Source organism: Prunus persica, chromosome G6, assembly GCF_000346465.2.
Source record: "Prunus persica cultivar Lovell chromosome G6, Prunus_persica_NCBIv2, whole genome shotgun sequence".
Classification (NCBI taxonomy): domain Eukaryota; kingdom Viridiplantae; phylum Streptophyta; class Magnoliopsida; order Rosales; family Rosaceae; genus Prunus; species Prunus persica.
In genome coordinates, this window is record NC_034014.1 from 18,455,875 (window position 1) to 18,470,474 (window position 14,600).

The window sequence follows — 14,600 nt, forward strand, 5'->3', positions numbered from 1 at the left end:
TTTGCAATTATATTCTACCTCATTTTTTTCCCTATATAATTTGAGAAAAATGGCGGCCTGTACTTATAGCTCCAATGGTAGTGAGTATTTACCCTAAACCAAAAAAAAAAAACTCCTCAAAGTTAGAAAACTCGAATGTATTCTACAGGGTTCATAACTACTCCTCTTACTACAAGACGCTTACCTAGCCAACATTTAAGGAACAACTGGAGTAGGAGAGTTAGAGTCGAAAAGAGGATTCCTCACTTCTTTCCCTCATTCAAAACCATGCGAACTGCCGAATGGGAAAAATTGGGTGCTATCATATAGCTTTGTATAGGCTAAATTCGCGAATTGGAGATAAGCGGACTCAAACCGCTAACATCCGCCACAGGGTAAACTACCGCCTTTTAGGCCCCCAACTGATTCTACCATAGAGGCCAACAAAGACTGGATTTGTTATCTCATGTTTGCTTTTCGTGAAAAAATACCAGTTGAAGCGGAGGGTTTCTTCAAACAACAAGGAGCTAGGTCAACCATTCAATCAAATGAAATTGAGCATGTTTCCCATCTCTTCTCGAGAAACAAGTGTGCTATGCAAAATTGTGCTCAATTTCATATGCAGTAATTCCTCCAAGATCTCTTCTTTAATGTTTGTGATTGTTCCAGAAGAAATGAAACAAAAGATACGGTAGAGCTAGGACAGTTGTTGTATGAGGTCTACCTCCTCGCTTTCTTTATTCTTCAATTGCGACCAAAATAAAAATGGAGAAGCAGAAGCTATAATTCTGGTTTTTGGTCCTAATGAAATTCCATATTATATTTTTAGTCAATAATATTATATCTGTTCTCTTAGTTGTTTGGTAGTTCCGATCTAATCCCAAATTAGAATTGGATAATGACTAATGTTTTTTGTGTGTGTGTGTGTGGAGAATCTTTTGTATTGAGAAGGACGATATCATATTAAACTCACATACACTACACGGATGCTAGAACTCGAACCCAGAACCTTTCTAGGAGAGTAATTGCTCCAAATCACTACTTGCACACACTACACGATGTCGTTTTGAAGCCAGATTTAAAAAAATATATATTAAGGCACCTGGACCAAAACAACGTCTTTTTGACAAGAAGTTTAAAATTATTATTATTATAAAAATAATAATAATAATAATAAAAAGTCATGCATTTCATCGAACAGGTGATGTGCGCTTGGGGTTGTACACCAGCAAGGCTTGAGGTCGCCCCTGACCTCCATAACCATTTTTTCCGGCATCCATGGATTTATTTACTCGAAGCAGATATAACGTTTTTCATTAAAAGAAAGAAGCAGATGTAGTATCTTAGTTTTTGCTTTTTTTATTATTTAAGTTTTTCCTTATGGTCGTAGTTTTCAATTGAAGGGACTGAAGATTTTAAAACAACTACTAAGGAGGACACACATTTAATTTTATTAACCCAAACAAATTTGTTGCATTTACTTATGGAATAACTATGTTCAAATAAAACTACATGTCAAATGATAAGCGGCACATAAAGAAGAACTCATTCGATGAAGGAGCCAAGCATTCCCATCTACTATATAGACCTCATGAATTTTAAAAAGTAGAACTATGTTCGTTTGTAACTACTTTTGTAGGGAACATTTTTGCTCATAGTCGCTTGTATTTGAAGAACGTTGAGATCTTTATTAAAAATTCAAAGTGTGTTTTTCAAAAAAAACATTTAGTGATTCTTGAAGAAGCATTTAGAATGTGACTTTCCTGAGAAAGAGCTCTGTGAGTGTTTCTAACAAACACTATTAGAAATGTTTTTCGTTGCCAAAAAACACTTTTAGCATTTTCAAAAACAATATCAAGCACGTGGTAAAAATGGTTAGTGGTGTCTAGTATTATTGTTTTCGGAATGATATTGGCCCAAATAAATCGTGACTTTCCTACCGGCCAATATAACTTGTCGTTGAGGCATAAGCATTTACAGTCACCACTAAACTATTCTTTGACATTCTACGCAATGGCATAAGAATGGTTTAGCAGCAAATCACAGTTTGAAGCATGCAAAAATAACTTATAAAAAACACAAGGAAAAATCGCTATACCCATAGCAAATTGCGATTGGTATTAAAGTAGGAGTTCTTACTTACAGGTAAGGAGATATTTTCTTGTCCAGACTGGTACCCAGTTTTATTGTAATGATTTTTCTGTTGCTTATAGCTTTGAACTGGGCTCTGTAATGATGTGCAGACCATGAAAAGGACTTGACCAATCTAGCAGCGGATTGCATTAATCTATTCATGTTGTCTTCCTTTTTCTTTTGCGAGCACCAGCAGAAGTGATTTTAAATAGATATCATTCAAAGTGAGGACAACCTGGAATCTGTTGAAAGCACATAAAGATGTTCAGTTCTGTCATTTTATTGTCTATTCGCAGTTTTCTGCATAAAACAATCGTTCATAATTCATTGATGTTGACCAACGACCAAACCAACCCAAAGTTGGCTGAGTAAAAAAATAAGATCCACCAAATTGGCCATCAATTATACATAGTGCAGGGTTACTGGACCCATCCTTGGCCTATCTATATACAATAAAATGGGCCAGGGAACATAATCATATCTTCCCTAGTAATTATTTCAGCAAGAAAAGTTTTGTATTCTAAAAGCCGGTTTAGAAATAGATATTTCCAAATCAAACTATCCTTCAACTTCCATATTGCAGATGGGACATATGTTTTTTGGTACCAATTTCTTTTCGTGTTATAAAAGCTGGGTGCATGTGATGATCTAGGTGCCTACACCTGAAAAAAGAAAGAAAAAATATCTCACCTATATGGTTCAATTATATTGATAAAGTTTTTGGACATGTAGAGTTTTTTTTTTTGTTTTTTGGTTTTTTTAACAAGGCGATATTCTAAACTGCTCTAAATATACGAAAAGGGGATCAAACTCGAGTACAAAAGGACAGACACACCGTCTTGTCCAATTTGCCTAACCGACAGTTACATTGAATTAAAAAATTTTAAAACCAATTAGATATTTTTTCTTCTTTTTGGGATCAAGAAGTGATTATATATTTTATGAGGTGCCTTAAGAATTTGGTGGGATGACATAAGTTTTCTCTTGGCCACTTGCTTATTTTCTTTCATACCCTAATCTCAAACTCAAATTTTTGGCTCAAACTTGGTGATGTCTATCTAAGTTGCATTATATGTAGGTTAAAATTAAAAAAGAATTATGTTCTTCTAATTGGTTTACACGCATGCTTAGGTTATTTTAGTACAAACGATAGTCTAAATTAAAAGAGAGGGGGGATTTCTCACAAACACACACAACACTAAGATGTCATTGGGGTGAGAACTTAAGACCTCTTGTCTGCAAGTTAATACCTTTTTTCACTGGACTAGATCATGTTGGCGGGATGTTTATTTTTTAATTAGCAAACCAATCATCTGATCAATACTAGATTATTGCATAGTAGTTTTAGAACTATACTGAAGTGGAATGGCCATTAAAAAGTAGATAGAAAGCATTCAATTGCCAAAACATGGTGCCACAATCCAATCCAATTATAATCAATGTGCTTTAACCATACCAGCAAGCAACCCAATACCATCTCCTTCTTGGCCTTTACGTACGTACATACACAGTACACGTGTGGATGTTCACACTTTCGTACTGTTGTGCTCTGTCGGGGCCCTTTATTTTACTTCAATTATTTTAGCTTTTTCAGTGGGGCATTTAGGAAGGCTTTGGACTGTATCATATCTTCGAATGAAGACAATGCAGAAGGGGGTACTGCTTGGTGAGGCAACCTTCTCTCCACATTAGAAAGTTTTTCACTTTAACAAATAAAAAAGGTTGGGAGCAACCCAAAAGGAAGGAAAGCACAAAATACATAGATTCTCTGCATGCTTTGCTTTAATATCTTTCCGTCTCTTGAGAAATGAGGTTGAAGAAAAATTCAAATAAAATAAAAGCATGTTTTCCTCTTTGCTCTGTCCTCCACCATACTGGACATGCATTGCGTTGTCACCATATTGGACATCCATGCATTGTGGCAAGAGGTTTTTGTTGGATATATATTTCTGTGTGTTATGACTAGGATGAAAGAATGCTTCAACGCACATAAAGTTCGTACTTTTTTTCAGATTTTATTTTCTCTAAAACCTGTGTGCAAAGGGGATTTACAATAAAGCCCAGCCTTACGAGCGTGGTAATGCTTTGCACAATCAAAGACAAACCCAAACATGCTCAAGAATGTACAAGGATACTTAAATATATCTAGAAACTAAGATCCGGGTAGCTCATAGGCTAGCACGTTATGCTGTGGGATTAAATCATGTTGTTTGGATGGCGGATCCGCCTTTTGCTTGCAGATCTTTTGATCCAAGATTGTAATAACCTTTGTGTTTTCTTCTAATACAATTTTGTTTCCCTCACAAAGAAAAAACCCATATGTGCATAATTTTTATTTATTTTTAATCAGACACTGATTTGATATATTATATTTGAATTTAGGCTTGAAGTGGTTGTGACCCTTCTAAACTCCAAAGACCCCTTTGAAGTCTACATAAAACTTACACATGTATATGGATATTGATATTCAATGCTCACGAACAAAAAAATAGTAAATTGAGCTTTTTTTTTTGGTCTGAAAAAATAGTAAATTGAGCTTAGACCCATAAAATTCATTTTAAATCACCTACAACCCTTTTCTTTAGTTTTCTATTTAAAATACCCAATTTTTTCAAATAATGCCCGATGACTAGGATTCAACTAAGAAAATTACCTAATATAACTTAAAATCTGATTTATTGTATTTTTAGGATTCCAAAACTACCCTTATTTATAAGTTAATGTGTTATAGGAAGTGTAACTAATGACACCCATTCAATTTGAAAATATCTCCAAATAGTTGTAATGGATGTAGGAACTAATTTAGAAACTTATTTGAAATTAAATATCAAATTCCACATTAAAGTATTAGTAATCTATTTTACGACTAGTAATCTATTTTTGAATTAATGGTGTTTTTCTTCTATGAATTACGACTAGTAATCTATTTAAAGTATTAATAGTTTGAATTCAATATTAAATTTAAGAATTAATGTTGTTTTTTTTTTTTAATGAATTATACGACCAGTATTCTTTTTTATTATAGTTTTATGAATAATAGTGTACATTCTAATTATGTTGAAAAATAATTTGATAATCTATTTATTGTTTTATTTTTAAAATATTTTTTTAATGAACCTATTTTTTCTCCAAATATTGTACCTTTTTTTATTATTTATTACTTGTTTTATGAAAAATAATTTGATCATATTTTTATTGTTTGTTTTATGAAAACAATTTTTTTTTAAATGAGCTTATTTTTTCTCTCAAAATAATATACCAATTTTTTTTTCTCTAATAATGTACCTAGTAAAACAATTTACCTAGTATAATGAACCTTTTTTTTCTCTAATAATGTACCTATTTTTTCTCTCAATGTACCTATTTTTCTCTCAAAATAATATACCTATTTTTTCTCTCAAAATAATGTACCTTTTTTTCTTCTCTAATAATGTACCTAGTAAAACAATTTACCTAGTATAATGAACCTATTTTTTTCTCTAATAATTTATACCTAGTAAAACAATTTACCTAGTATAATGAACTTTTTTTTTCTTCTAAATAATGTACCTATTTTCTATACATTATTGTGTACCTATTTTTAATTTATGAAAAATGTACGGAAATTTCAATTACAAAGTGATTAACCTATTTTTGTTAATTTTTTTTGGTAAATAATATACCTATATTTTTATACGGATATATTTATATTTATATTTTTCATATGTACATTATTGGTTATGTGCAATTTTAAGGGGCCATATGTTAGAGGGAATGGCAACCAAAAGGAATGGGGTAATTAATATGCTATTAATAGGGAGTTTTAATTACAATTATGGCCGTTAATGAAATGCTTGGAATAAATTATAAATAAAATATGAAGCCTGATGGCAAGGATGTAAAAACATAGGAATACTACGACCTCTTATATCCTACTGGTCATTTAAGTTTGAAATTGGGTTTTACACATAGATTTATAGAATGATGGATATATGTCTAGGAAATAGAAATTGTAGGGACCTATATTGGATAAGCCCAACAAAAAATATCACTTTTCTTTTTTTAAAACTGGAGGAGGATTTGAACTTGGATCTTCTATATCATTGAAGAAAAGAAATACAACTTCCGCGAAAAATTAGTTGGTTAATAAAATAACACCATATGTATAAAGAAAAATGAGGAAAGGAAACATCAAGCTTTTGGTATTGCTAAGAATACTAATATGTACTCAGTTGGTCCTTGTTTGAGAACAACTTTAGATGAATCTTAGACTTATAGTAAAGAAAATATTTAATCCTTCTTATCATAGCACCATCTAAAATGTGAGTGGGTTCGACTTCTTTTTTTAACTTTACAAAGCCACCTAAAGTTCCCTAGCACGAACATTTAGCTTTTGATAAGCATAATGAAATTAGAAGATTTTCGACGTCTGTTTGCCAACCACATTCTCCATTGTCATACAGAAACAGAACTAAGGAATGTCAAAGATGCTGCCAGATATGAGGTATGATAATGGAGCTTTCTGATATTGCTTTATGCATTGAACTTTTTCCTTTTGAACCCAAGAAGGTATGGTTCACCGCTCAATTTTAAGCCTCCATCATGTTTAGGCTATGAGCTTAAATCCCAAATACATCAGAATTAATACTCTTTGACAAAGAAACAAACAAAATTTGACCAGAAAGTTAGGGCCACTCTAAATGCGGTGGCTCACGTTGCAAAACATAAAAGAGAACCTCGAAAAGTTAAATGGTAGAAAATTAGCTTTTGATTTTCTTGGAAAGGAAAAGTGCAAAATAATATAAACGCGATTGAGAAAAATAATCGCACAACTACAAAAGAATTTGTAGAGGGTCATTCAATACTAGTGTCCCTAGATCGTATAGGAATATTCAATATAGAAGAAAGATGAAAAACAAGTGCACCCACTCAAGTGTTTTCCTCACACTGTTCAAAGATCACTTTGATAGCTCCCTAAAAGTCCTATGTATATTGTATACGACTTAGGGTTACATTGGGTAGCAATTAGGGTTAAAATATGACACAAAACATGTTGGAATTAAAACATGAAACAAGGTCCAGCCTCATAGGCTCAATTTGCTACTTTAACCGGGCATGTATTCCGATTTTTCTTTTAGTATATCACTTGAAATAGTCGATATAGGTGGGCACAGTTCGATTTGGCCTTAGTTTGAGCCTGATTATCCCTAAACCCAATATGAGTTTTTCTATTCTACTTGCTTCCCTGCCGTAATCGAATCCCACCTCCACCCTTCAACAACCAACCAAATTGCTGCCACCTTGTCGATTCGTTTAGATGTTTATCTTAAATATTTATCTTTTTTTTTTTTTGAGAAAAATATTTCATTCATAAGTCAAAATGGCATGCATAGACTGACATGAATATAGTAGTCTCATTGAAACCTTCCTAGAAAAACCACTTGGGTAACCCTAAGGTAGGAAAAAGTACCACACATGCCAAAGACTAATAAGAGAGTCCAACTCATACCACAAAAGAACGTTACAAGAACAGAAAAAACTAACTAAACACCAACACAGAAGACCCACAAAGAGAATCACATCGCATCCCAACTTTCAAAAGAAGCCTTCTATGAGAAAAACTCATAGACTGCCCACAAATTGCAAAAACACACAAAGGACAGAAACCCAAGAGAGCACATAGAGGAAGATCACAAAAATGATAACAAAAGAGGCCCCTAAAAGCACCCCAACTCAACTCAGAACTTGATAAAGAAACTCCACAATGTAAAACTGCAAAAGAAAACCTATGCACGCATGGTTCTTTGTACAGTGCATAACAATGAGCGTGAGGGCAGAGCCAGCAAAAGCACCAAAAACCATCTCCTTGTTTCTTAATCCAGACCCCTAACCGACAAGGCATGGAAGACCAAGAGTGGCCACTTAGCATTATGAACTTCCAACAAAAGATTATTAGAGTAGGAACGTTTATCGGATGCAAAGCCCACAAATGTTCCAACGAACACATCAGGGAGACCGGGGAAACCCCTCTAGGCTGGTCTCCGTCGCTTTCGCAACACCGCGAGGCAAACCTTAACAGGATGTGATACGAAGAGGAATGAAGAAGCACCGACAACCATGGTTGAGATAGGATACCAGCGCTTGGATTCCGATGGAGGTGATGGCACCACAACGTGAAAAGAAACCCTAACCCTAAAGAATATCAATCGGGTTTCCTCTCGTGCGTGCTAGAGAGATGGCGACCACATCGCAACCCACCACACTAGCCAACACAGCTAGCAATCATAGAAAAACCAAACAACACAGGAAAGAGTCACACCACCCCAACCCAAATCCGACTAGAGAACCCCAAAACCACACAACCAGCAGAAAAACCACACAATTCAAAAACCCCAGAACCCTAAATCACCACCTCAACCCACCACTCCTAGACGACATCGTAAGGACCAGCCAACACAACAATGAAACCACCCAACCACAATCCCGATCAAAAGCCCGGAGATAGGAGAAACCAGGAGGCACACCAACGGTGAAACCCTAACCCTAGGTTTTTATGTAGCGGCCCTCCTCATGTACAAGAGAGCATCCTAAGTTCTATTTTCTTTATTTTTTTGACAACATATAGATGACTCCCCATTTTGGGTTGTAGAAATGATTCTTGAATTAAAACTAAAAGGGCTTATTATCACAAAACGTCTCTAAGGTTTACAAAACTATCAGATTGCATCCTTAATATTTTTTTATGTCATTCGTGGTCCTCAAGGTTAGTATGTGTGATCACAAATGGTCCATGCCTTTAGGTTCTGTAAAAAAACTCCGTTAGTTTGCTGACGAGGCATATATATATCACAAAATATCCCTGAGGTTCACCCACCTATCACAAATGGTCCCTGCGAAATTTTTAAATTTTTTCTATTTAAAATTCATAAAATTTTGATTTTCTTTTTAAAATTTTATGAAATTTTAGTTTTCTTTTTAAAATTATTTATAAATGAAAAAACCATTTATAGAAGGATTTGAATCTTGAGGACCATTTATGAACCCTAAACCCTTAGTTTTTTCATTTTAAATTTTATGAATTTTAAATTATTTTTTTAAAACTCCATATGTTTGTTGATGTGGCATATATATGGAGCCCACATCTACAATAATATAGTGTCACATGTATTTAAAATATAATATGTATTTTTAAATAATTTAAAATTTAAATTAAAAAATTAAAAAAATTCGTAGGGACCATTTGCGATAGGTGTGTGAAACTCAGGGATATTTTATGATATATATATGTCACGTCAGCAAACTAACGAAGTTTTTTTACGGAACCTACCGGCAGGGACCATTTGTGATCGCACATACTAACCTTGAGAACCACGAGTGACAAAAAAAAAATTAAGGATGCAATATAATAATTTCGTAAACCATAGGGACGTTTTGTGATAATAGATAAACAGTTTGGATCTAGAGGCGGCCTTAAGAGGGTTAAAACGAAGCCACCGCAAATCTAATTTTTTAGGGCCCCCAAATTTTTTGCCCATGTATCTATGATATAAGTATGTTACACGTAAATTTCCTTATTAAGTTTGAGCTTAGCTCAGTCGGTTGATCGTGTTTTACATCCGACACTAAATATCTCATGAGATGACTAAATTAGTAAAAAGCCATAAATTGTTTTGAGTAAAAATATGAATTTAATGCTAGAATGAATTGTTGTTTGGGGCTTCTTGCAAGACTAGAATGTCCTCTCTTTCTTTATTCTTCTATGGCGACCAAAATAAAAATGGAGAAGCAGAAGCTATAATTCTAGTTTTTGGTCCTAATGAAATTCCATATTATATTTTTAGTCAATAATATTATGTGTTCTCTTAGTTGTTTGGTAGTTCCAATCTAATCCAAAATTATAATTCGGATAATGATAATGTTGTTTTTTTAAGGACATTTCTTAATGAGAGGGGCGATAGTAAATACTAAATTCACACACACTACAACGAATACTAGGACTCGAATCCAGAACCTTTCCAGAGGAGCAATTGCTCCAAACTACTATACTAATGGGTCCTTTGCAGATAATGACTAATGTTAAACTATGTACAAAAGGCACACAAATCTGGTTGTTGGGGGACAGTATAACATAATTTGGAACAATTATATTCTCTTAGTAAAAGTCTAGAAAACCAAAACTTTCAAGAGAGGATAGGCTGGACATTAAAAAAAACAAATAATTAATGGAAGGGGGTTATATAGCCTGGGCTAGGTGGAACAGCAGGAACTAGGAACCTTCAAAAATCTTCAAAATGGAGTTGTTGTTTTTTTTTTTTTTTTTGGTGTTGCTTCTTGTATAATCTAAAACAGCTTTGGTCCAGCTATGTCCGCAGCCAAACGCGTTTGTGGTTATGTTCATGAAGGCTGCTAACAGCTATCTCTTTTTCTTTTCAAATTTTATTTACTCAAAGCATATCTCTCTCGTTTTTCATTTAAAGAAAGAAAGCAGATGTAATGTCTTAGTTTTTTTCTTTTTCATATGGTCTGAGTTTTTTTAATGGTCAATCTGAAAATTTTAAAACAATTACTAAGGGGGTCAAATATTTAATTTTATTAATCCAAACAATTTTTTTGTATTTATTTATGAAATAATTAGGTTCAAATAAAATTACGTAAATTTAGCACACATGTCAAACGATAAGCGGCACACAAAGAGGAAGGACTTATTCGATGAAGGAGCCAAGCATAAAGAGGAACTACTATAGACCTCATGAATTTTTAAAAAGTAGAACAATACAAACTTCTTTTGCAGATAGGTCATAGACATTTAAAAGGTTGGGTATGGAAGTGAAAAATTTAAAAAGTTAGGTACTAATTTGAAACGATTCTTAAAAGTTGGGTACTTTTATGTAGTTAACCCTTAAAAATTCAGGTGTTTTTTTCAAAAAACATTTAGAAGTGATTCTTACAAAGCACATATAATATAATTTTTTAGAGAAAGAACTTTGTGAAATAGAATCACTTATAAGTATTTCTACCATACGCTATTAGAAGTGTTTTTCGTTATAAAAACACGCTTTTAGTTTTTTCAAAAAAAATATCAAAGACGTGATAAAAATGATTAGTACCGTCTGGTATTATTGTTTTTGGAATGATATTGGCCCCAAATAAATCGTGGCATAGTAACATTCTGTCTTTGACCAAATGAACACGAAACAGCTCACAAGCAAAACCCAAAGCAAACGACTAAACGAATCTTTGAGCAAAAAAACACGACTAAGCGAATAAATAACCCCACATTTAGGGGCAGCCAGCTCCTATTGGCCTACCCACACCATCTCCACCGTTTGATTCTTCCCACGTGTCTTCACAGAAGCCCTTGATTCGTGTTTGGTGTTTGTTCACTTGGAACGTGGAAGCTGCTTTCAAACACTTTCATACCAATTAACAATTTCATGTTGTATTATATGCTTTGAACGAACATAATCACCGGGCCCTATCACTTTCAGCAAGTCCTTTTCCTTGAAACATTGCTTTCAAACGTTTACCTAGTATATAACTTAAATTATTTTGCATAAAAGTCCCTATATCTTGATATATTTAAGGTAGATGTATCGTAATTTTGATTCTTTCATTACATTTCCCTTCCTCATCATGTATAAAGCCTAAACTTATATACGTACAGTCATTCACAAAATTAGTAAACGTTTTCTTTATTTCCTTTAAAAATTCAAGTGTCATTTATAGGGATTAGTGTCTTGATCGTCATTTGGTGAATTTATAAATGTTGGGGCTAGACTTATTAAATTGGATAACAGTCTAACATATTGTGTCTTATAAGTCTCATCTATAGGGATGAGACCCATAAGAACTGATTTCGACTAAACTCCAAACCAATCCAAGTCGAGCCACAAAATGAATGAGGTTTACAACTTATTGTGTTGTAGCAATTAGCATGTGTATAGAATCTGAGGTTTACAACTTTGTTATGAAGGGCAAGATTTTCTCAACTTTTTTATGTATATACCAGAGAATGTAGGGGCACCAATTCAAATTTGAAGTAGTATGTGTCTTGTATCATTTCTTCCACACCAAGGATAATGGTTTCCCTATTAAGAAATGAGAAGGTGAAGAACCCATATATAAAAATTTTAAAATTCAATGAAACCTCCAGAACAACAAATATCTGGGTCCTCAAAATTGTTGTTTCTGCTGTTTGGAGGGGTCCACCACCTTTTCTCTGTTTGAATATGCTGAAAAGAACAAAAAGGAGTCTATATAAGAAGTAGGCCTGTGTAAAAGAAAGATGTCATAGGAAGGAAGGAAGTAAAAGAAAGCAGAGCGAGCAGCCTTAGAAGCCTTTCTCTTTGAGAGTTATAAGGCAAGGAAAGAATCCATTGAATTGTTTACTTACTTACTAGCAAGGGAAGTTCCTTGCAGTTTCTTTCGGGACAGCTAACTTTCTAATGTTCTCTATATAAATTTTGTTCACCAAGTAATTGCTAAAAGGCATCTAGCTCTCTGTTTTTTTCTCTCTTGCTCATTTCATCATCTGTCATCTCTGTTTTCTCATTAGTCTCCTCTCCTTTACAACTTTTTTCCTAGCTGAGCTTGTGTTAAGCATACGCTGCTTCTCTTAGACTCATTCTGCTTGAGTAAAAAAAAAAATCCTTGAAACCTGAAAATGGGAGTTGGAGGAACTTTGGAGTATTTGTCTGATTTAGTGAACAACAGCGGCCATAAACACAAAAAGAAGAAGCAATTACAGACTGTGGAGCTCAAAGTCAGAATGGACTGTGATGGCTGTGAGCTTAAGGTCAAGAAGGCCCTCTCTTCTTTAAGTGGTATGTTGTTGTTAATATTGTATCATTTTTTCTTCTTTGAAAGTTGAAAATTTTGAGCTGAAAATGTTGGGTTTTTGCAGGAGTTAAATCTGTGGAGATTAACAGGAAGCAGCAGAAGGTGAGTGTGACAGGTTATGTTGAAGCAAACAAAGTGCTGAAGAAGGCAAAGTCAACAGGGAAGAGGGCAGAGATATGGCCTTATGTACCCTACAACTTAGTGGCACAGCCCTACATTGCCCAAGCTTATGACAAGAGGGCACCTCCTGGTCATGTCAGAAATGTGGAGAACATGAACATGACCTCCTCCACTGGCACTGTCACAAGATATGAGGACCCTTACACCACCATGTTCAGTGATGACAACCCCAATGCCTGTTCTATCATGTAATAACATTATGGGATCTTCTCATTAGTCTCCTCTCTCTCTCTCTCTCTCTCTCTTCCCTAGCTTTTCAAGCCTCTCTAATATTTTCAATCTAGGACCTTTTTTGTCTTCTTCATTTTCTTAGTTTTGTTTCTTATATTATTGTATTTTTGTTTTGGGTTCCCTTTTTTTAATGAGAAATATGAGGAATTAAGGATTTTGATCATGCTTGTTTTCTTGCCCTCCGACGGTCCATTTCATTAAACTAATGTGGTTTCCAAATCAGTGGTTGGGCTTAAAGTTAGAGGAAATAATCCAAAACCATGAACCAAAATCATCAATTGGTAATAAGTGAGGAGGTTTAAGATTTTATATGCAGATTGCGATATTGGGTGAAGTGGAACAGTGAAATTAAAATAGAATGGACGAGACAATTCTATATCACGCTTTTTATATTAACAACACTTTTAAACCCAAAAAATACAAATAAAAAAGAAAAGAAGCAGTCTAATAGCTTTTGGGGTATTTGGTGAAACTAGTTGAGTTGTTATGAGGTACCTATCATACATAGCTTTTCTTTTTATTTTTACTTCTCGTGCCTTTGGGATGGCTTTGGTTTGTTCACAGCTGTATCTCTTCACCAAAAACGAGTTGGTGCTAGCTGGCCGTCTCTTCTATTTTAAGTTAAGGGCCTTAGGGGTTGCTGTTGTGGCTCCATAAGCAAAACAACCATACATGGCAAACAAAGTGGAAGTGGACCTAGATTTCAACTTTGTAGGTCTTTGATGATTATACAAATAACAAATTACATATACAATGTGTGACATTGAAGATCTCCCAAGATTTTAAGTGACATATGAAATCGTATAATGTTGTTGCAAGGGTTTGTAGCTTTAGCGATAGCTTGCGTTTAGGCCCACACTCATGACTAAAGTTCGAATCTCTACCTTCCAGAGGCTGAGTACGAAAACTAACATGTCTAGGGCGCCTAGTATTCAAAATAATTGGCACCAACGTTAACATTATTCAAAACCATTTGGTTCCAGAAAGAGCTAAAGGAAATTGCCAAGGAAAGCAGATCCGTCTTTTTGGTTACTCAACCAAACATGAAGAACTAAGGAATCAGCTTTCTTCCTTTCTTTCCCTTTTAACCTTTTCTCTTTGCTTTCTGTATGCTTTCTCTGATCCAGAGGAAGCGTAAAGACGTTTTCATATGCATACCTAGAGCTCAAAAAGCAATATCTTTGATAAAACAATGTTAAGCAATCAACCCCACCTCTTAACTTTGTTTAAAACCATATTCACTTCACCTCCAATCCTAA

General features: G+C 34.3%; 1 protein-coding gene across 1 annotated transcript; it reads left to right on the top strand.

Moving 5' to 3' along the window:
* Positions 12,385-13,504, top strand: LOC18774844 (heavy metal-associated isoprenylated plant protein 23). The gene is made up of 2 exons (XM_007206008.2): positions 12,385-12,914; positions 12,995-13,504. The coding sequence occupies exons 1-2, from the start codon at positions 12,755-12,757 to the stop codon at positions 13,300-13,302; spliced, it is 468 nt and encodes a 155-aa protein (XP_007206070.1). The 5' UTR covers positions 12,385-12,754; the 3' UTR covers positions 13,303-13,504.

Excerpts from the sequence above, each read along its gene's own strand:
- LOC18774844 (XM_007206008.2), top strand. The coding sequence starts at position 12,755 with ATGGGAGTTGGAGGAACTTTGGAGTATTTGTCTGATTTAGTGAACAAC. Across the intron at positions 12,915-12,994 it reads GGCCCTCTCTTCTTTAAGTG|GAGTTAAATCTGTGGAGATT; the intron begins GTATGTTGTTGT and ends GGGTTTTTGCAG.